Raw genomic sequence first — 21,590 nt, 5'->3', positions numbered from 1 at the left:
CTCTTGATTCCCCAGTCACTGAGTTCTACACATAGGCTACAGCTTCCTTTGCTCCGCTAACACTGACACCTGTAGGCTTCAGCTTCAGACAGCTGCACTAAAGAACCATGGTTCAATATGCTATTATTATGTGGCAATAGTTGGGTTTTTGCAGGACTTCAATTTCCTTATACAGCAAGCTTAAAAGCAACCAGGGAGTGTCTCCAGGCAACAATGGGAAATCCATAATTACTATGGAATGACGTTAACATATTAAGTTGCTCTAAAATATAAATGCTTGTCACGTCAAGGTAACTGGGGCAATGTCCCCATTTAGACTTTGCATAATTTGCAATATTGTTGTATTTCTGGTTTAGTGTGTTTTGGTCAGTCTTGAATTTTCTTTGGATCACAGTTGACCCGACAAAATAACTACTGGAAACAGGCCAGAGCTGAGCAATTCAGAACAGGCTCCAGATCCAAAATGCCACCATGTCTGTGGTTGTTTGGACCTGAGAAGTTGGTCTGGGAACATCTCTACTAACAACACAACAAAGTTTGTGATGAACTAATCCAGTGGTTCCCAAACTTGTTCCGCTGCTTGTGCAGGGAAAGCCCCTGGCGGGCAGGGACAGTTTGTGTACCTGCCGTGTCCGCAGGTTTGGCCGATTGCGGCTCCCAGTGGCAATGGTTTTTTAAAAAGTTACTTTTTCACCAACATTTTCTTTCCTCCTGCGGCAGAAAGTAGTCTGCTGCAGACGGGCACTGCAGTGTGGGTTGTCGCTGCTCATCTCAATGCTGTGACTCCTGCTGAGTTTACTTTGAAAGCCCTGTTTCCCTGGCGGGGATGAGCTTAGAAAGATGTAGGTCAAACCATTTCTTAAATTGTCCAAGCATTTCAGCTTCACCATCTCTGTCTCACTAATAATTCCAGCTGCACCCCCAGCAGTCAGAAATGAGCCCCAAAGAGTCTTCCTTGGGTCACTTCTCTCTCTCTCTCTCCTAAAGATAAACAAAAGATCTAATCCCCACACACTAGCCTATTGTGCCACTGCTGTCACATCTCATCTGAGCACTGAAGCAACAGAACAGGACTGAGGGATCCTTATCCTGGATCAGCTCCAGCTGGGGACATGTTGGCTGGAGAAAAACCGGTTTCACTCTATACCAGATTTAATAACGTAGTTCCAGTTTTTAGCAGAAGATTTCTCCTCTCGGTTTTTTGTTTGTTTTATTAGCTCTGTTGCTTGCCACTGGTTTGCATCACTTGAAGTTTCTTCCTTGGTAGCCAGCCACAAGAAGACATACCAATGCCCAAGCCTGATTGCTGTCAGAGTGTCACTGTTTCCCTCATTGGTTTCACTGCCTCCGTTTTTTATCATTATCTAATCCAGAATGGTAAATAGCAAGATCATATTTTCAAGCAGTTGGGCTTCTGAATTTCCACCTGCTATTTTTAGGGGGCATTAAAAAAAATGGCCAGTCTTGTTTAAAAGTGATTTAAAATGCTATTTACAATGTTTTCCCCCAAATAGGGTTAGTCAAAAATGTTCAATCAAAACTGGCTTTTGATGGAAAAACAGGGGCGGGGGGGAAGAGATGGTTGACTAAACAAAGTTTTTTGCAACAGTTGTCTGAGTTCCACAAAATATTTTGACTTTCATCGAAAATTAGGGCTGTCGATTAATTGCAGTTAATGCAAGCAATTATCCCCCAAAATTTAATCACCATTTAAAAAATTAATCTCGTTTAATCGCAGTTTTAATTGCACTGTTAAACAATAGAATACCAATTGAAATTTATTAAATATTTTGGATGTTTTTCTACATTTTCATATATATTCTATTCTATGTTGTAACCGAAATCAAACTGTATTTTTCAATTCACTTCATACAAGTACTGTAGTGCAATCTCTTTGTCAGGAAAGTGCAACTTACAAATGTAGAATTTTTTTGGTTACATAACTGCACTCAAAAACAAAACAATGTAAAACTTCATCGCCTACATGTCCACTCAGTCCTACTTCTTGTTCAGCCAACTGCTAAGACAAACAAGGTTGTTTACATTTATGGGACATAATGCTGCCTGCTTCTTACAATGTCACCAGAAAGTGAGAACAGGCATTTGTATGGCACTTTTGTAGCTGGCATAACAAGGTATTTATGTGCCAGATATGCTAAACATTCATATGCCCCTTCATGCTTCGGCCACCATTCTAGAGGACATGCTTCCATGCCGACAATGCTCGTTAAAAAAAATAATGCATTAATTAAATTTGTGACTGAACTCCTTGGGGAGGAATTGTATGTCCCCTGCTCTGTTTTACCTGCATTCTGCCATGTATTTCATGTTATAGCAGTCTCTGATGGTGACACAGCACATGTTGTTCATTTTAAGAACACTTTCACTGCAGATTTGACAAAACTCAAAGAAGGTACCAATGGGAGATTTTTAAAGATAACTACAGCACTCGACCCAAGATTTAAGAATCTGAATTGAGGTGCGGAGCATGCTTTTAGAAGTCTTAAAAGAGAAACACTCCAATGCAGAAACTACAGAACCCGAACCACCAAACAAGAAAACCAACTTTCCGCTGGTGGCAGCTGACTCAGATAATGAAAATGAACATGTGTCTGTCCACACAGCTTTGGATTGTTATCAAGCAGAACCCATCATCAACATGGAATGGTTGTTGAAGCATGAAGGGACATATGAATATTTAGCGCACTGTCACGTAAATAATTTGGGACGCCTGCTACAACAGTGCCAGGAGGATGCCTGTTCTCACTTTCAGGCGACATTGCAAACTAAAAGCGGGCAGCATTATCTCCTGTAAATGTAAACAAATTTGTTTGTCTGAACAACTGCTTGAACAAGAAGCAGGGTCTAAAATTTTACATTTTTATTGTTGAATGCAGTTTTTTTGTACATAATTCTACATTTGTAAGTTCGACTTTCATGATAAAGAGATTGCACTACAGTACTTGTATTAAGCGAATTAAAAACACTATTTCTTTTACTTTTTACAGTGCAAATACTTGTAATTAAAAATAAATATAAAATGAGCACTGTACACTTTGTATTCTGTGTTGTAATTGAAATCAATATATTTGAAAATGTAGAAAACATCCCAAAATATTTAAATGAATGGTGTTCTAACAGTGCGATTAATTGTGTGGTTAATTTTTTTTCATTGCTTGACAACCCTATTGAAAATATAAATACCTGACCACTAATTTTTTTGGCCATAACCCTAAATGTTCAGTATTTGGCCCAAAACTAAGTTTTTTGGGGTTTTGTTTAAAAATTTTCAAGTTTTTTGTTTGTCTGTTTGTTTTTGACAAAAAGATTTTTTTCCATGCTATTCTACCTTCAGTTCAATACCTCCCAAAAGATTAACGAAATCAGGCAATGGCACTATTGCATTTTAGTCTATTCTGATTAAAAAATGCAATGTTGATATTCAATGACTTGAAAGTTGCTCTTTGCCTGGGCATTTTCCTTCCAGTTTCCTGACTAGAACAAATCTTTCTGCCTGATTTTACCTTCCTGTAAAACCAGACTGAGCAATGAAACATTCACTGTGTGTGACACCTCAATACACACTACTGTTGTTGTTGTCCTTTAAACTTTGATAAGAAACTGGAATCTCATTCAGAATTTAATGAGATCTCTGAGGCATGAGTAAATCATTCATTAATAGAATAGTACATTTATAATTGGACTCACATCATAGTCGAGTGATTATGCTAATAATGGTCCCTCCCATGTATAGCATCATTCAATTGGCTAGGTACATTATTGCAGTATCAGGTATTAGTTAATACCAGAGCCAGGTTATCAGGCTAGATGGCCTAACCTGGAAAGGCAAACCTTATGGTCCATTAGGATCCAACGCCTCGGGCAGCTCACAGTTGAGTTTGTGCAGTGAGGAATGTTATGCCTCACTGCATTTTAGGGAGGATTGGGTGGAAATTTAGACACTGAAACGTTGGAGAGAAGAGCATGCAAATCCTTTCACCCTAATGAAGATTATGGGTCCCAGGGGAAGGAGGGAGGCGTCCTGAATATCTCTGCTGCTTGCACACCAGAGTGCCATTCAAGAGGAAGCCTAAGAGCAGCACCACGTTTAAGAGGCAGTAGCGATGGAGCAGAGTAGGTGGCTAGAGCCCTAATGCCAAGACGGCTACCTCTACCAGGAGGTTCTCCAGCCGACCTCTCTTGCCTCTGAGGAGGAAGAGCAGCATAACCCACAGGGGAGGAGAGAGCAGCTTGGAGTCCTCTGGACACCTCACTGCTACCAAAGAACATATAGCAGGTCCCAAGACTCTAACATGCTTCTCCTAACTGACCCTAGGCTGACCAGATGTCCTGATTTTATAGGGAAAGTCCCGATTTTGGAGTCTTTTTCTTATATAGGCTCCTATTGGCCCCCACCCCCTGTCCCAATTTTTCACATTTGCTGTCTGGTCAGCCTAACTGACCCAAGCCTCCAAACCTTCCAGGATTCACTCATCACTAGGTTTATATGAATTTACAAGCCAGAAGCTGGGAAGGAAGGACAGAGAGGGGAAGAGACAAAAGGACATTGCTTTATTTCTCTGTTCCTCTGATCCCTGCCTTAATTTCTTCTTAACAGAGTAAAAGCACCAAATTCTCTCACTGGATATTGGGCTGAGCATTATGTTGGTGAATGCAGAGGGGAGGACACTGAACAGAAAAAAATTGGCCAAATACTCTGCCAGGGGAAATCAACTTCAATGGAGCAACGCTAATTTACCCCAGCTGAAGTTCCAGCCCATAGTCGTTATTAAAAATCCATCTGAGAATAATAATATTTGCTCATCTACAATCCCCTCCTCAGAGTTACGTAAAGCCATGGGGTTTCATTCAGACACCATCTCTTAGGAGCAGTTTACCAGTCTACATATTATAGACTAATTATTTTCAGACCTTTTTGTTACTAGAGTTCGATTCCATCTTAAGAAGTGACTTCGGAGAAGTAGTTTGCAATGTTGTGGCCACCATGTTGGTCCCAGGATATTAAAGAGACAAGGTGGGCGAGATATCTTTTAGTGGACCAATTTCTGTTGACAAGGGAGACAAGCTTTTGAACTTGGACAGGAATCTTCTTCAGGTCTTGAAGAAGACCTCTATGGAAGTTCGATAGTCCCCCACCTTGTCTCTGTAAGAGTAGCACTGTTTGGTTCTACAGATATCATCTCTCAATTATTTCTACACTGTTTCTGTTTTTTTTTGACATAGAGAAAGAAAGATCATTTTTAACTGCCTACCTTGCAAACTCAGCCTTGGAGCCAAAAGTCAGGCAGGTTCTGTTCTGGCTCACTCATTATCACCAGCAACAAAAGGGCTGCAAGACCTAATTCTGCTCTCATTGGGATTTCATGTGTGCAAGGAAGAGCGGAGTTTGTTCCTGCAGTTGGAATTTAGTTAACAATTCCGCTGAGGAGTCACTAACTGGAACTGAATCCAGCGTCTTTTCCCTACAGCTGCCTTGGCTGTGTGAGGCTAATTGGGGTCTGATGCTATTGCATTGGCTTCAGTGGATTTCAGCTTAGACTCATAGTCAAGTTAGCAGGTCTGACTCTGACTATACATTTGGGGACAAACATGTTCAGTAAGAAGGTGCCATTTGTATATAGTCATTTCTCAGATTACAACCATATTATTGTCTCGTTCAATGAAGACAATTAAGCTGCAATATAGTTTTATAACCAGACAGGTGAAAATCTTCTAGAAACACTGGCTAGTATCAAAAACAAGAGTATTTTCAAGACAAATAATGTAGTCAAGATCTCTTAATTGTTCAGGCCAAAAAGGCCTAAATATCTGTCAGTAATAACGCCCCGAAGTCTCACTTTTGTCTATCAAATACTATATCAATATTGGCAGAAGAGAATTGTGGCTTGTTACAGCAGTTGTCCTCTGTAAACATCTTCTCATTGTTCTATACTCCTTCCAGATTTCACTTCTAGATTTAACTTCACTTCAGAGTCTCCTCTAAACTTCTCATTTCATCTTTATCATAAGGTGAGTTGAATTGAAATTCAAGAACTGTGTTGTTCTGCTGACAAATATCAACCATGCTTCATTAAAAAGCTCTGCTGATGAAGATCCTTTTGCCAGCTTCTCTTTTCCTTGTAGTTCAGATATACATCAGCTCATCAGATTAAATGTTTTCAGAATGCATATAAATGAGGCACAAATTTATTTTAATTTGATATACTATTTTAATTTAAACAGTGCTATAGAAGCCTGAAAATTAGTTCCTTACATATATAGATAGATCGTGGCTCCCACCCGCTATGGTTCGCTGCTCCAGGTCAATGGGAGCTGCTGGAAATGGCGGCCAGTATGGCCCCTGGCCCGCACTGCTTCCAGCAGCTCCCATTGGCCTGCAGCGGCGAACCACAGCCAGTGGGAGCTGCAATTGGCTGGACCTGCGGACGGGGCAGGTAAACAAACCAGTCCAGCCCACCAGAGGCTTTCCCTACACAAGCAGAGACCTCAGTTTGAGAAACACTGTGTTATCATATCCCCTCTCAGTCTTCTCTTTTCCAGACTAAACAAACACAATTTTTTCAGTCTTGCCTCATAGGTCATGTTTTCTAGACCTTTAATCATTTTTTGTTGCTCTTCTCTGGACTTCCTCCAGTTTCCCCACATCTTTCCTGAAATGTAGTGCCAAGAATTGGACACAAAACTCCACTTGACGCCTAATCAGCATGGAGTAGAGCTGAAGAATTACTTCTTGTGTCTTGCTTACAACACTCCTGCTAATGCATCTCAGAATGATGTTCGCTTTTTTGCAACTGTCTTAAACTGTTGATTCATCTTCAGCTTGTGATCCACTGTGACCCCCAGATCCCTTTCTGCAGTACTCCATCCTAGGCAGTCATTTCCCATTTTGTTTGTGTCCAGCTGATTGTTCCTTCCTAAGTTGAGTACTTTGCATTTGTCCTTATTGAATTTCATCCTATTTACTTCAGACCATTTCTCCAGTTTGTCCAGATCATTTTGAATTTTAATCCTATTCTCCAAAGCACTTGCGACCCTTCCCAGCTTGGTATCACCCACAAACTTTATATGTATTCTCTATGCCATTATCTAAATCACCGATGACACATATATATATGCATGTATTTTCATGTCTAATTTGTGTGAAGATTTAGTCTTTTTTATTCTTCGTTCTACCTGTTATCTCAATTTCAGCAATTTGAGGACCAATAAATAATGAACTGGCTGCAACTTCTACCTACTGCTTTAACAGACTGGTAGACACAGACTATGTCATTTGGAGATATTCTTCAACTGGCAATGATATGGGGAAATAGGGTGACCCTGATTTTATCAGGGACAGTCCCAATTTTTGGGTCTTTTTCTTATATGGGCTCCTATTACCCTCCACATTTCACATTTGCTGTCTGGTCATCCTATGGGGAAAAATACCATATTGCCCCAGTAGTCAGAGTGTTTCCAATAATTTTAGGGAAGATAATTTCTGTTCCAAATGTCCTTCAGGTCAGTCAGGAACTCTGTCTTATTGCACGGGCCTCATCAGTTAAAAAAAAACACCAAAAAACACCAAAGTTTTCAAAAGAAACTATCAATTTTTTGATTTATATTAAGCCATCTACCAGATCATCTTACAACTATGTACAGAAGTCCTTTGTGTCTATATTACAACTGGATGAATTCTTCAAAACATTTCCTGATAATATTCATTGTAATAAATATTTGAACTCACTTCACATGTGATCATGTCCCTTGTGTTAATTTTCTCTGACTATTTTACCAAGTGCTTTTAGCTGACAGGAATTTTTTATAGAACAACTAACTTTAGGTGAATATTAGTATTCAGAGAGTGAATTTTGAATGCCTAAGTGCAAATATTCATACCAGAAACTTCCTTTCCAAGTGTTAAATTCATTTAATTATAGAATAGAAATGCTATCACATGTCCAATTAAAACCATCTGGAAAAGCTTGAATTTCAATTATCAAATATTCTCAATGAACTGGTCAATCTGCAGATCCAAGGGCACAGTCCTCCATTGATCTGACAGATCTACGTAAGGCTAATGTTCAGAATTCTCCACTCACAGTCACTGATGACAGCATGTTGCATGTCTCACACAGGTCAAATAGCTACACATGGTGGCAAAGCAGTGGAAAATCAGAACCCATGAATTATTCTCTGAAACCATTTGAGAAATAATTTGAATAGCAAATACATGTAGGGAAATTGCAAAATGTTCATGGACAATAAACATGTCAAATAAATGTATTCACTACAAATGATTTGCTCATCTTTATTGAGCCTTGGGTAAGCTACCTTCACAACCATTAAAACCTCAACTATGAAACATCTAGCCTTACTTGAGAAAGAAAATAAAGAAAAGGAGGTTTTGTCTTTTCACTATGAAATCATGTTCCTCTGTTTTACATATGCTTTGTCAGATTCAGTAGAGACAATTTACAGAGTCTTAGAGCTTATCTTATCAAGCCTGCAAAATCCAACCGCATATTAATGTCCTCCGAGGATATTAGTTTGGTTTTAGATTCCTTATGAATGTTGACAACTACATATACTCTGCAGGCCAAACTGGCCAAATTTACTGACTTAATTTGGGCCCCCAGAGTGCATAAATTGAAGCTTTTGACAATAATGAGCTCAGATAAGAGAATCACTGACAACAAGGGGTATGACTTCCTTGAAGATGAAAATCTCAATTCAATTGCAATTGCATCGTTTCTATCTGTTCCCAGAGATTAAAAACAAGGAAGGCTTCTGTGTGGACTCATAGCCCGAAGCTTCCTCCCCCGCCCTAAGCATCTCATCCAAAACAAGAATATCAGAACTCTTTTTGTAAGCACAGTGGGGCCTTCCAAAATGATTTGCATTAAAATGGCGAAACACTGAAATAGGACGATTGGGCCTTTTCCGCTAAAAGTTCCACTAAACCCCCTTTATACCACTCTGGCAGAATAAAGGAGCCTTATACTAGCCATAAAGTATTGACACCTACTTTAAGGTCCCTTTACACTGTCAGAAAGAGAGAAAGCATGAGAAAAAATTCCTATAATCATCCTCCAGGCCTGCTCATGGTCCTGCAAATCCCTTCTTGAAACTTCTCAGTTTTAAAAAACCCACATGGTCAGGCAGCTGATGTCCAGTGCTCTCTTTGTATTCCTTCTGTTCATTCGTTGTATCCTCCTGTAGGCTCTTGCCTTACACTTCAGTTGTGGACTCTTTGGGGCAGAGTCTATCTACCTGCTCTGTGTCGGTACAGTGCCTACCACCGTGGAGTCTATGACTGGTGTGACTGCAATTCCAATGATTCACTCTTATTAATCATAAATTGGTCTTTAATGTAACGGAGAAGCAGGCTCATTATTTCTTATTCCATTGCTAACATTTTCAGGCTCTTATCTCATTCCATTGGTAGCTGGGTTTGCTGCTTTTTCAGGGGCTACCTGAAAAAGATTTGAATGTGGATATTGTATTTTTCTGTGTCTGGCTGGTGCAGAAACAGGGACTCCCATGTGCATGTGAAGGTTGACAAAAAATTATGCGCACCTTTCCTGGGCTGCAGTCTAAGCCACTCATAATCTATTAGTGTTAGCTTGTGCCTGCTTTTAGGATAAGAAAGTCTGAGTGTCCATGAATTAATAATTACATAGGGCTAATCTTCAGAGGTGCTGAGCACACACCACCCCCAATGATTTCAGCCAGAGTTGCAAGCTCAGCACTGTTCAGGATCAGGCTCATGGAGAATGGAAAAGATTGTTTCAATAGTCTGTAAAGCGGCACACCCTCTATATTTATATATTTACCTCAACCATTTCTTAGAGAACGTACCAAACTGGAACCATGCAACTGTTAATTGAAAATGAAGATAGTTCCATTGTCAAAACTGAGTCACAAAGTGTTGCCTGTTTAAAAAGCCATTTCTGTTCGCCATTCCAAGGGCACATTCGGCCAGGGTTGCCACGCAAGGCTATGTGTCCTCCAACAACTAGAGCTTGGATATTGCAAGTACAATAAGTGAAGATGCTCAAAGACCTTGCTAAGCCTTTAAGACCTCAGCCAGTGACAAGTGACTTCACTACAATGAAAGCAGCCAAGACAAAAATGGAAGAACCCAGGGAAAAGCAGATTAAACAAGCTTGGGAAGAACTGAAGATTCTGTGCTTCACATAAAGCATTTTTTTGCAGCTTCTAACACAGCTGCTTCTTCTATGCTTTCATTAGCAATAACATATACAAGTTGTCTAAGAAGTTAGATGTGTGATTGCATGCCTAATCTGTGTAGCCAATCAATGCTATTAGCCCATAGGGACTGCTCCACCAGCAAAGAACTGGAGAGAGCACTGCATCGGTCACCTTGTCTCATTCCACCCCTGATGTGCCCCTGCCTCAGATATATAGGGAGCATGCAGAGGATGTGAGGAGCTAAGGCCATGTGCTCCAGCTGGTATAATTTACCTCAGCCTTTATGCCCTACGTTATGCCACATCACATGGCATTGTTTCTAATCTCTGATTGGGCAACTGAAAGTTTTAGAAGAGGAGAATGATTAATAGTGACTATCGAACCCTGGATGACACACTTTCCTGTGTGAATTTTTTTGAGAAATAATAATTCATGTTAAAACTTGTGATGCTTTTAGGACTCATGAAGACTGTCATCAGTACCAGGCAGCCATCTGAATCAGCACCAACAATGCACAACAGGATCTCACAGTTCACAGCCAAACAAACTCAATGTTTTTAGTCACAAAAATATTTGTAAATTATTTTGGCAGAGTTGACCAACATTCCCTTGCAATTGGGAATGTGTGAAAGTCAAACTCCGATGTTCTCATCACCCATGTAAGATACTTTTGAACTGTGCTGATATCTCTTCTCTCAACTAAAATGCCCTCGCTACTCCTCCTTTGGATTCTAGCCCTGGAAAGCCTGACACCGAGCTTGCATAGGGCTCACTGAGAAACAAATTTGGCTACTACTGTCCAAAGGTGTCAAGTAAAGAAAGCAACCACCTTCTCCTGCCATATGTGTTCATATGACACCCAGATTTCACACACGCAGATCCAGCTGCAACAGTTTATTTACAAACAACACTAGAGGTTCATTGGAACAATCCGAGAACCTGCATAATGAGTCCTAAACAGTACCCAGCCCAAGAAGCGGTAGGTAAGTTTGCAAATAATTTCTCAGGAAACACTCCTCCCTTCCTCCTAGCACTTTCTACAGAGATCCACTTGGGTATAAGTTAGAGGACATGGCATTGTTGCCCAGGAAGGAGAGGTTTCTCAAGTGAAACCAAGACCATAACCCATTAGCAGTTAGACCCAACAGTGTTAGGGTCCTTTTTCAGCCAGTTTTGGATAGAGGGTACATATGACATTCTCCCAGAATATTATTCGAGTCTATTTAAAGGATGTGCCTTTAAAACAAAAACAAAACTCTTCCCAAACAAAACATTCCACTGCATGCACAGTTCTCCCGCTAGGGAGAAGAAGGGAGAGAAAGAGAGGGAGAACAAACCAAATGTGACAGATGTCAATGATGTTGCTTAGTGCATGACTTGAAGGTGCTCACATACTACAGCAATTATGGTAGCATAAGAACCTGGATAGACTAGAATAGTATCAAATAGAATAGAGAGAGAAAATTACAACAATCTCCCCAGAGCAGAGAGCAGAGTAGATTTTTAAAGGAACACAGTCGCCTTCCTGGAGCTCAGACTCACTTATTGTAGAGAACGATATCCGGCCTCCAAATGAGTTCTGAAGGGATGCGAATGGATGTAACATTCTCATATTCCAGAGGATCCCAGTGCAACTTGTAGTCATACCACTCCTGGGGGAAAACAGATCCATTACCAGGGACTGGGAGGAGTTAGAATTGAAATATACATGGAAAACAATACAAGAAAATACCTTTTGGGCTCACCCACCTGCTTCACCCACATGTTCGTGGTCATCATTTGATTCTTCTCATCCTGAAAAGAAAAAGCCATACGTTCAGAAAGCAGAGGCATGTTTACTGTAGATGATATTTGTAATCAGAAATAATCTCGGCAATAAACATATTTTTCAGCTAAAAAAAGCAGATGTTCCTGGAGTTTAGCATGGGACAGAATGCACCTGTCTGATACCACCCAACAGCTGAGGATAAGACTAGGCAGTCTTGGCAGATGACCAGCTTGGATTTGTTTAACAGATTTTCCTAGAAATGTGTGTACTAAGGAGACTTTTGTTTCAAAGGACATTATAAGGCCCAGCCAAGATGAGATCAGCACTGGGGTGGGCGGAGGGCGGGAGATGAATCCACAGCCCCCACTACAATGGGGGTAGGATTGTCACATTAGTCCATCACTCCTCCCCCAGTGGTCTGCTGAGCACAACTTCACTGGGACTTCCAGGGGAGATGTCCTATTGAGAACCAATCACTTACCCCTTGCAACTTCTCCCTTGGCAGGGCAGTACCAATCTGGCTGCAGACGTGGGCTGGGTGGGGGTATCTGGATACGTCCCCTGCACGATTTACCTTCGAACATGGCCACAGACAGTTCCCCAGCACTTCCTTTCCTGCATTGTTCTGACTGCTTGGAAGTGATGCTTGGTGCCAGATCTGCACTTGCCCTTCTTGAGTTTAAGGCCATTATCGATGGCTCTCTGCCTTTGGCTCTAACATGCAACTCTGCTCTCCAAAGCGTGTTCTAAAGAACACATTATAGTACTGTGCTGGGAAGGAAGCTCCGGCGGTTAAGATTAGAATCAAGGCCCCACTGGCCCCTGCCCCTTGCCTCATTCCTCCAGCGCACACAGTTTTTCACACATACCTATCACAGACCATAAAGAAATTCCTATAGCAAACTGGTAGCTTTCAGATAGTCTTGTACTGAGAACTGGTGGGTTAGTTTACCTGTATTCAGAGCTTGATACTTTGCCCTGAAAGAGTAGACTCTTTAAGTTTTTCTACTAGCTGTTTGTTCACTTCTAAACTATATGCTTTTCCTGAGTTAGGGGATATCTCTCAGCTGCAGTGATTGCTCACACAACCATTGACATTTAATTTAAAATGTTCTTCTTTGGAAAACAATTCATATTTTTCTAACCCCTGCTTGTCTCTTTCTCTCATTTATAAAAAATGAATTTAGCACTGATAAAAAGTGACAGCTAAATTGGCAGCTGTTGGACACTGAAACCCTCTTTATATCCACAAGAGATGAAACGCCAGTGAAATCTTCCCCTCAGTGTCCTAACAGATCTAACCTGCAGGGACCGTCTAAAGAGATGGTGGCTCGGTCTCCATTGCTTGTTCAATCCTTGGCTTTTCTTATGGAACTGCCAATAAAGGTGCCAACTGGTGCCACCAGTGAGAATAGCATTTGCAAATGGGACATCTGTCCATGGGGATCTTTCATATAGGTCACTGAAAAGCCATCAGGAGGTGACAACTTTTGATTGTTACCAATTTGGGCTGGATTTGAACTGGTCAAGAAGAAATTAAAGACTTTATATCCTCTAATCTCTTGAGTAATTCACTCCTCCCATGACCTATTTCTGAGTGCAACACAGCTTCATTCTTTTTTTAAAAAAAATCTGTCTTGCATTTTTTTATACCTAGAGGGAATTAAGGCTCCAATTCTCAGAAATTAAGGTGCATTTTGTGCCTCTACTTTGGGCATGTAAGTACTAGGCTGGTTGTTGCTTAGATTCCAGTATAATAAGGACCACAGATAAAAATTTCAAAAGTGCCTGAAGGACTCAGAAGCAGAACTGGCCAAAACTTTTCAACCAAAACATTTTTTTTGGCAGAAAAAGTAGATTCAGTGATGCCAAAATGTTTCACAAATTCATGTACATTTCGCTGAATTGTTCATTCTGAAAAAACAACCCTCAAATTCTGAAAATATCTATGTTTCATTTTGACATTTTTTAATTAAATGTTTTGATTTTTCAATTCAAAATGGATTTTCATTTAGATAATTTCTTTTGTTTTATTTTTTTTAAGGGTAAATGTTTTAAAGTGCTCTAAACCACAGTGAAACATTTCATTTGACCCAAAACAATTTTTTTTCAACTTTTCAATTTGCCAAAAATGTATAAATATTTCATTTTTGGTTTGACCTGAAATTATTACTTTAATTTTTCAGAACTGCCAATGAACTGAAAAATTCATTATTCACCCAGCTCTACTTAAGAGCCTAAGTCCCACTGAAAGGTACTTATGCTCATAAGTCACTGGGGTCGAGATTTTCAAAAGTGCCTCAGAGATGTCAAGGGGAGTTAGGCGCTTAACTGTCATTTTTGCCTTTGAGAATCGCCACCTTAGGCACTTTGGGAAATATTTCCTTGTATAAACAGAACAGATATTCAGTTGCAGTAAACGCATAAGCTCATAGCTGGTTAGATGTATATTTGATCATTTCTGTGTGCATTTACCACTTTTGCACACACAAACGCAGTAAGCACGTGTACATGGCCAGCTGCACATGCAATTAGTCCTTTGTCTGCACATTTAGCATGTCTTAGTGTGCAATCAAGCAGCGTTCATGTGCATTTTGTATGTGCAGTTCTGAAAACTTGGGCATCTGCAGTGCAGTATTTACATTTCCACAGATATGTTAACTTAAAACACTACAAATTCACTTGAGTGACCAAAACTATGTGAGTCATTCTGCAAACACACAACCTGATGATATCTCTGATGATCTATATAGCTCTGTGTGTGTTTTGGGTGATAGGCTCTTTCCTGTGCTAACCGTGAATGGAGTATGAAGTTACGAAATATAACTATGTATAAATAAATGAAATCCAATGCAAGGCATGCAGATTGCTCAGCTATCACTAATACAATTTAATTGAACTGTTTAATGTTTGCTAGTTTGCTTGCATGCTAATTACAGCTTCTGTGTAAGTACCCAAAGAAAAGTGCTTTGGACTCCGTTCGGTTCTCACAGTTTAAGGTGCTGCAGCAAAACTAATGATTTTCATTTGTTTGTTTGGTCTCCTCATTGGCCTGGCTTCAAAAGAGCTCAGATGTCAGTACTTTTTTTAGCGAAAGCAGCTCACTATAAATAGAGGGGTTGTGGTAGCAACACAGTTGAGGGTGAAATTTAACTGCATAATCTCTTTTCCCAAGGTGAATATGCTGCACTCCATGCTACCCAGCAGAGAGGGGTGTAGGAGGTAAATGGGTTCTATCTAGTCTGTTCTGAAACCCATGTCTCAGTCTCATAGTCAATTAGTCCAGTACCCAGGGCCAGCTCTAGGCACCAGCATCCCAAGCATGTGCTTGAGGCGGCACTTTTCAAGGGGCGACACTCCAGCTTTTTTTTTTTGGCTTGGGGCAGCAAAAAACCTGGAGCTGGCCCTGCCAGTATCAAATTGACCTCAGCACAACAGGGTGAAGTAAGGATACAGCAGGATAGTGGATTTGATATTGAGTTTTCTGGCTTTTGTCAGACCGAGTCAGGATTTGAATATTGATTCTGTTTTGCTTTCTTTGACTTTCTCCCATTGAGATGTGTCTAGAGGAGAAGCAAACTCCATTGAAAAGGGAAGATGCGCTTTTAACACCATGTCTGACAATCATGCTAAGAAATGCTCCTGTGGTAAGAAGGGGGATCGTTAAACAGACACTCAGCTGGACTGGGAACGTGATACAGGAATCCTATCAGGGAAAGGGTTATACAGGAACTAGAGAACCTTACTGAAGGAGATGGGGAATAATTAATTAAATCTCAGCTGCTTTACAGCCCTGCATGTCGACTGTAGTTTTAAACACCAGAATATGACTTTTACAGGGTATACTCTTCCTAGGTAAGACAAGAAAAGCACTTCAAAGCACAAGTATTGATCTCACCGTCCATGATTGGGCAGTTGCATAATAGAAAGTATCTCTTATGCCACCACAATCGTTGAGGTACCATCTTTAATCCTATCAATTATTCAGACAAAATGCATACAACCTAATACCACCAATGACTGATTTGAGCTCCTCAGCCTTTTTGTTCTGTGTGTGTACAGCACCTTGCACAATGGGGTCCCGGGTCCATGACTAGGGCTCCTAGCTGCTATCACAATAATAATATAATAATCAATGCCAAGATCTGTTTTTTGAAGTTGTTTGAGCAAAGGCTTATATATAAAAAGATATACAACCCCTCATGCACATATGCCATTCATTTCTCAAATACCCATATTAAATTGTATACTGCAGAGATATCTTTGCCACATATAAATGTGATAAACTGTGGAACCATGTGCATCTATCACTAATCTACAATCCTCTCTCCTGTACTCTGACCACTAATCTAGTCTACCTGCGACTACCTCTAACATCCCAAACATGAATGCAGCTTCAAAGAACTACCCTTCTTTGAAACCACCCACCCCAGAACCATTTTCTAATTTCCACCCAAAAGCAGAATTTAGTCCTCTAAATTACAATGTCATGAGGCCCAATCTGGACAATATTCAACCAGGGAGATCTCATGATTAAGAGATCTCATGACTCATGAAGGCTAGAAATTGGACCTTCTTACTACTGGAAAACGGACTGTCTATTCTTCTCAATAGAACTCGGCAATCTGAGTGGAAGAACCATAGGGGTCCTGATAACATTATGGGTGGAAAAACGATTACAGGTGTTTTTAGAGGTCTGTAAATTGTATTAGCTGGAATATTTATCCGAGTCACATATGGCTGAACCCAGGATACTGGCAGCCTAGCTTCTCAGAGGGAGGAATATGAAAGTTAGCATCAATATTTCTTTCTCATCCATTTCAAAAATCGTGATTCTATTACATAGGTGGCATATAGAGAGTACATGATGGTGTGGTATGGAATAAAGGGTTAATAAGCACTCAGCTGGAATGATCTGTAAAATTTATTTATAGCTTTACTGTTTGCGAATAAGCACAAACTCATGCCAATCATTCTTGTGTACTGCACTACTCCATCCTGTATTATCTTCTCTCTCTGTTACGTACATAAGAACATACTGTACAAATAGTTTTCTATTTAAGAAATAATTCAGACAGCTTCCAAAGAAGTATGCATGCACACAGACACACACACTGGCATGCAAAATTATCTGAGTTCCATGTGCAAACTGGTACTTGTGCATACCATCATGCTAGAACAGTAAAATGCAGATTTGTGTGGGTGTGGAATCATGAACCTGTTTTCTTCTTTGAAAATTGAGCTCCAAGTGCCATAAAATCATGTCCTTTAAATACCATGCCAATGCATGCACCTGACTCATAATAAAAATCAATCCATTTTGTATGTTATCTATATTTTGTATACATGTCGATTCCCTTTGAGAAAACATGCAGGAACATTTGCTCTCAGCCACTATCCCTCAAAGCAGTAGAAGGACTTTCCATGTGAAGAAAGAACTTTGGGATCCTTGAATAAGCTAAGCAATAGATATGTAAATTATTTGTGAGGATTATGTATTATGAATTCTAATTATAGATCAAATTCTAAACACCTTCCTTGTTTCTTACTCAGCCAAAATTCATTCCCTCAAAACTCTCCTTGAGCTTAATAGATCTATGGATTTTATACACCTCTACCCCGATATAACGCTGTCCTCGGGAGCCAAAAAATCTTACCATGTTATAGGTGAAACCGCGTTATTTCAAACTTGCTTTGATCCACTGGAGTGCGCAGCCCTTTCCCCCCGGACCACTGCTTTACCACGTTCTATTCGAATTCGTGTTATATTGGGTCGTGTTATATTGGGATAGAGGAATACCATGGACTTTCCCTTGGTTTCAGAAAGGGCATCACATTTTTTACTATAATTAATAAATAAATAATACCAGACCACCAGACTGAACACCTTGATGAGCAGTTATCCGCATGAGTTCTCCCATTAGTTTCAGTAGAAATTGTTCATATGGATAACTGTTCTTCAGTGTCAGTAAGATATTCATGTTCATGAAATAAGTCCGCAAAAACCGCACACGCTGGCTTGCATCTGGAATCACTCCTTACCTGTGACCCCTAAAATCTCCACTGCTTATAGGTACGGTCAATTTCACTTACCACGTCAATGAGCTGCGCGATGGACAATCCGAAATGGACGAGAACTACGTCGGAAGTGTTGGCTACAGGTCGGGACCATTTGTTATAGCCAGAGAAGAGTTTCTTCAGGAGTCTCTCCTCTGCGTGGGCTCGGGTTTCTACGTGGCTGCACACTGCAGGGAAAGTGTGAGACATCAAAGTGTGAAATGTTTGTAAGTTAGGAAGACGGGAGCAGAGACATTTGGTGTGTGGGAGAGGAGGGGAGTACTTCATCTTCCTCTCTCCCTGAATAGGCCCCAGCCCTTCCGTCCTGTGGCAGAGACACTATGATGCAAGTCTTACTTATATATGTACAGCACCTAGACACCATGGTGATGGGCACATTAGAAATGCAGACAGGTAGAGGAGGAAAGAATATAGATGGGCATGACATGGCAGTGACATCCCAGTGACAGGACACTGCAGTGGGAGTGGCCTGCACCTTTCAGCATCTACCATGGTTAGTTCACAATGTGGCATGGAACAGCATCTAGGAACTGTCTTGGGGGTGGTGAGATTGTTAAAAAGCACTTGAAATACACTGCCTGGACTGTTCTCCTGTTAAATTGTTTGGGCCTCTTTGTGGATGCCAAACAGTGCCGTTCTTGAACAGCTGGGAGAATATTAGCAAGCGTCAGGCTTTGAAGCATGGAGTGGGGCATATGAAAGGGCCACTTGCTCTGGACAGGGCAAGAAGAGGTGTTCGGGGGGAGGAGGGGAAATAGGACCAGGACATCAGTTCAGGGATATATATATGTGTGTGTGTGTGTGTGTGTGTGTGTGTGTGTGTGTGTGTGTGTGTGTGTGTGTGTGTGTGTGTGTGTGTGTGTGTGTGTGTGTGTGCCAGAGATTGAGAGAGTCTGTGATTATGGAGATTAAACACATCAAAAAACGACCATCAGAGCAAATTTCAACCCCTGAGCAAAGCAAGAATTTCCTGGTCCAGTAACTCGGGTCACTCCTGGCTACAACGTCTGTGCATCTGCAGCACAGACAAAGGCGACGGGGTCTGGTGCGGGAGTTAGCTCAAGAGCACACAGGCCCCCCTCACTGATGACTTCGAAAGTTGGAGGCTGCACAGACTGGCTCCCCCTTCACTGGGGTGATTAAAAATTAAAGCATCGCGGAGGCAGCTGCCAGGAAAGGTCTCTGGCCGGTGCTGAGTGTGCACAAAGGCGAGGGAGGCAGTGGGAGGGATCTGTGGCGAATGGGGGACTCAGCCCAGGGCTCTCCAGCTCCCAGGCACCGTGGTCCTTAGTTATCGTTTTGCCTGCCCTGGGTTACATAAAAACGGGGCATTAGCTGAGCGCCTAGCACACACCCCCGTCCGCCTGAGCTGCAGCTGGGAGGCACAGTAACCCATTGCCTTTCACCGGGGGGAACCAGCCACCAGCGAGGGAGCGCAGGACTCGTGCGTTTAAATCCCCAGGGGGGGTTAACCCTTTCCCACCCAAGAGGCAGAAAATAAAACAAAGCAAGACAGTACTGTGCAAGGGGGAATCCTCGAGGGATCTGATGGAAAGGAGCAGGTGGTTCTTTGGGGGGGCGGGATTCCTTGCTGCAATGGGACAATCTTCAGCTGGGGAGCAGTGGGGGGGAACGTAGGGAAATCTGCCCTGAAACTTACCAGGGAAGACGTTAGCGCAGAGGAAGAGGAGAAGGTTTTCTTTAGAAACCAGAAAGCCCATCGCGGAGCAAAGCTCGGTTTCTAGACTGCAAAGTCCCCCTTCGCAGCAACTTTTCTTCTCGGAGTCTCGGGATCTTCCAGCTTCATTCCCTCAAACTCCTTTCTCCCTCACACGGACACACCAGGTTCTTGGAGGGGGTGGGAGGTTTATTTGCCTCCTGCTCTCAGCAATTTCCAGCTCTTCCTACTGGGAGTTTTTCTCTTCCCCAGGACACAAATCCACGCAGTTACTTTAAGGGGTTCACAGGTGGCCCTGCAAGCTCTTTTTTTAACTACACACAGGCCTTTGATATTCTCCTCCCTGCTTTCTCTTGCTCAGTTTGTTTGCTGCCTGATTTTCATAGCAGAGCTACTGCAGTTTTCCCCTCTTTGGTTTTTCTTTGCTCAGATTGGTCGCTGCTAATGGTCCATGCAAGCCAGTGTAAGCCCTTGGCAGAACAGAGGGAGCTAGAACAGTGTGTTTGCATATTTTATCTACTTGGACCTGCCCACCTCCTGTCTACAGAAGGGGGAGGAGAGAATCCTTGTACTTCAGCAAACAGGCTGCAGGAAAGGGAAACTTTTAGAATGGGGGTGATTCTCAAAGGCCAGGGCTCCAGACTGGAAGGGAATTTGGTTCAGCTGCAGTCTTTATGGTGCCTGAACCCCAATACAGAGCTGAAAGGAGCAGGCCCACATCTCCAGTTAATTATTATTTCTTACCCTATAAAATTAACTTTTGATCAGCAGTTCTTTACACTATATTTATTTTGAAAGCAATAGAGAAAGTAAAGTGTCTGTGGCCTGACCTTTTTTTATTCCTTGCATATTATTGTGCAAGAGACCCATAGTGCTAGATGCTGTTCAAATATTTCATTAAAAAAGACAGTCGCTATCCCAGAGAACATCCTAATCAAGACTTTATGCTGCAAACTGTCCTGCTGAAGTCAATGGTGCTACCTATGGAGTAAGGGATTATTTGCTGTGAGTAAAGGAGTTGCAATCTGGCCCTAAACCAACTCACTGCTTCTAATGATTTCAGTGGTGTTCACCAGAATGCAGAACTGAGTCCTTTCTGTTTCACTTTAAGCTTGCCCCTGCTATGATGTTATGATTACTTCCACAAGGAGAGGAAATGGATTGGATTTGCAGATCTAGCTAATTGCTTCCACACTGTAAAGTTAATCAAAGTCTATTCTAATAATAAATCCATAGTTATATATATATATAGTTTCCTTTCTCCCAAAGCGTATCAGATGCCTTTTAATGAAACACAGAACAAAAATAATACCTAGATCTTTTATAGCATTAGATTATGTGACTGACACCAGGTAGGTTTAAAGCAACCCAAGACAGTGAATCTATTCTAAAAGCACAAGTAAAATCAATGTGCAGTGCCAAACTTCATAGAATCATAGAATATCAGGGTTGGAAGGGACCTCAGGAGGTATCTAGTCCAACTTCTCTTCTCCTCTCTTTTATACTACACCCATCAGTGTGGCATCCGAACATTATGTGCTTCTTCAGAAGGGGGCTAATTCCATGGGCTTCCTCTGGCAATAATATATGTAAAGAAAGAAGTGAGAGAAAATTACAGAATAGAATGTTCCAACACTGCATCATACGTTACTGATTATTCCTTCTCCAGGATCAGGATTAATATTCAAAGAACCTGGCCAAAGATTCTGGCTTGCTACTCATGATACCTCCTGAATGTCCAGTGCTTCGAAGCACTAAGCACCAGGCTTCCTCGCTGGCAGCAATGGAAATGAATGAAAGAACCCCCACAGGATCAGGCCCTGATATGGCCAAGAACTCTCTGTGACATGT

The 21,590-nt window shown here is 41.4% G+C and overlaps 1 protein-coding gene across 1 annotated transcript in view; it reads right to left on the bottom strand.

The window, feature by feature from the left end:
• The window catches only part of CHRNA4 (cholinergic receptor nicotinic alpha 4 subunit), a 33,463-nt gene extending 13,257 nt beyond the window's left edge, over positions 1 to 20,206 (bottom strand). The window contains exons 1-4 of the mRNA XM_032766406.2: positions 19,722 to 20,206; positions 18,077 to 18,228; positions 11,965 to 12,009; positions 11,758 to 11,867 (exon numbers count right to left, since the gene is read on the bottom strand). Coding sequence (XP_032622297.1) covers positions 11,758 to 11,867; positions 11,965 to 12,009; positions 18,077 to 18,228; positions 19,722 to 19,782 — 368 coding nt within the window. The 5' untranslated portion in view covers positions 19,783 to 20,206. The remainder of the gene's footprint in view (positions 1 to 11,757; positions 11,868 to 11,964; positions 12,010 to 18,076; positions 18,229 to 19,721) is intronic.
• Positions 20,207 to 21,590: the final 1,384 nt, after the last annotated feature.

The sequence above is a fragment of the Chelonoidis abingdonii genome, chromosome 14 (assembly GCF_003597395.2).
Source record: "Chelonoidis abingdonii isolate Lonesome George chromosome 14, CheloAbing_2.0, whole genome shotgun sequence".
NCBI classification, from domain to species: domain Eukaryota; kingdom Metazoa; phylum Chordata; order Testudines; family Testudinidae; genus Chelonoidis; species Chelonoidis abingdonii.
Note: the sequence above shows the minus strand (reverse complement) of the source record. Positions and strands in the feature narration are given on the sequence as shown.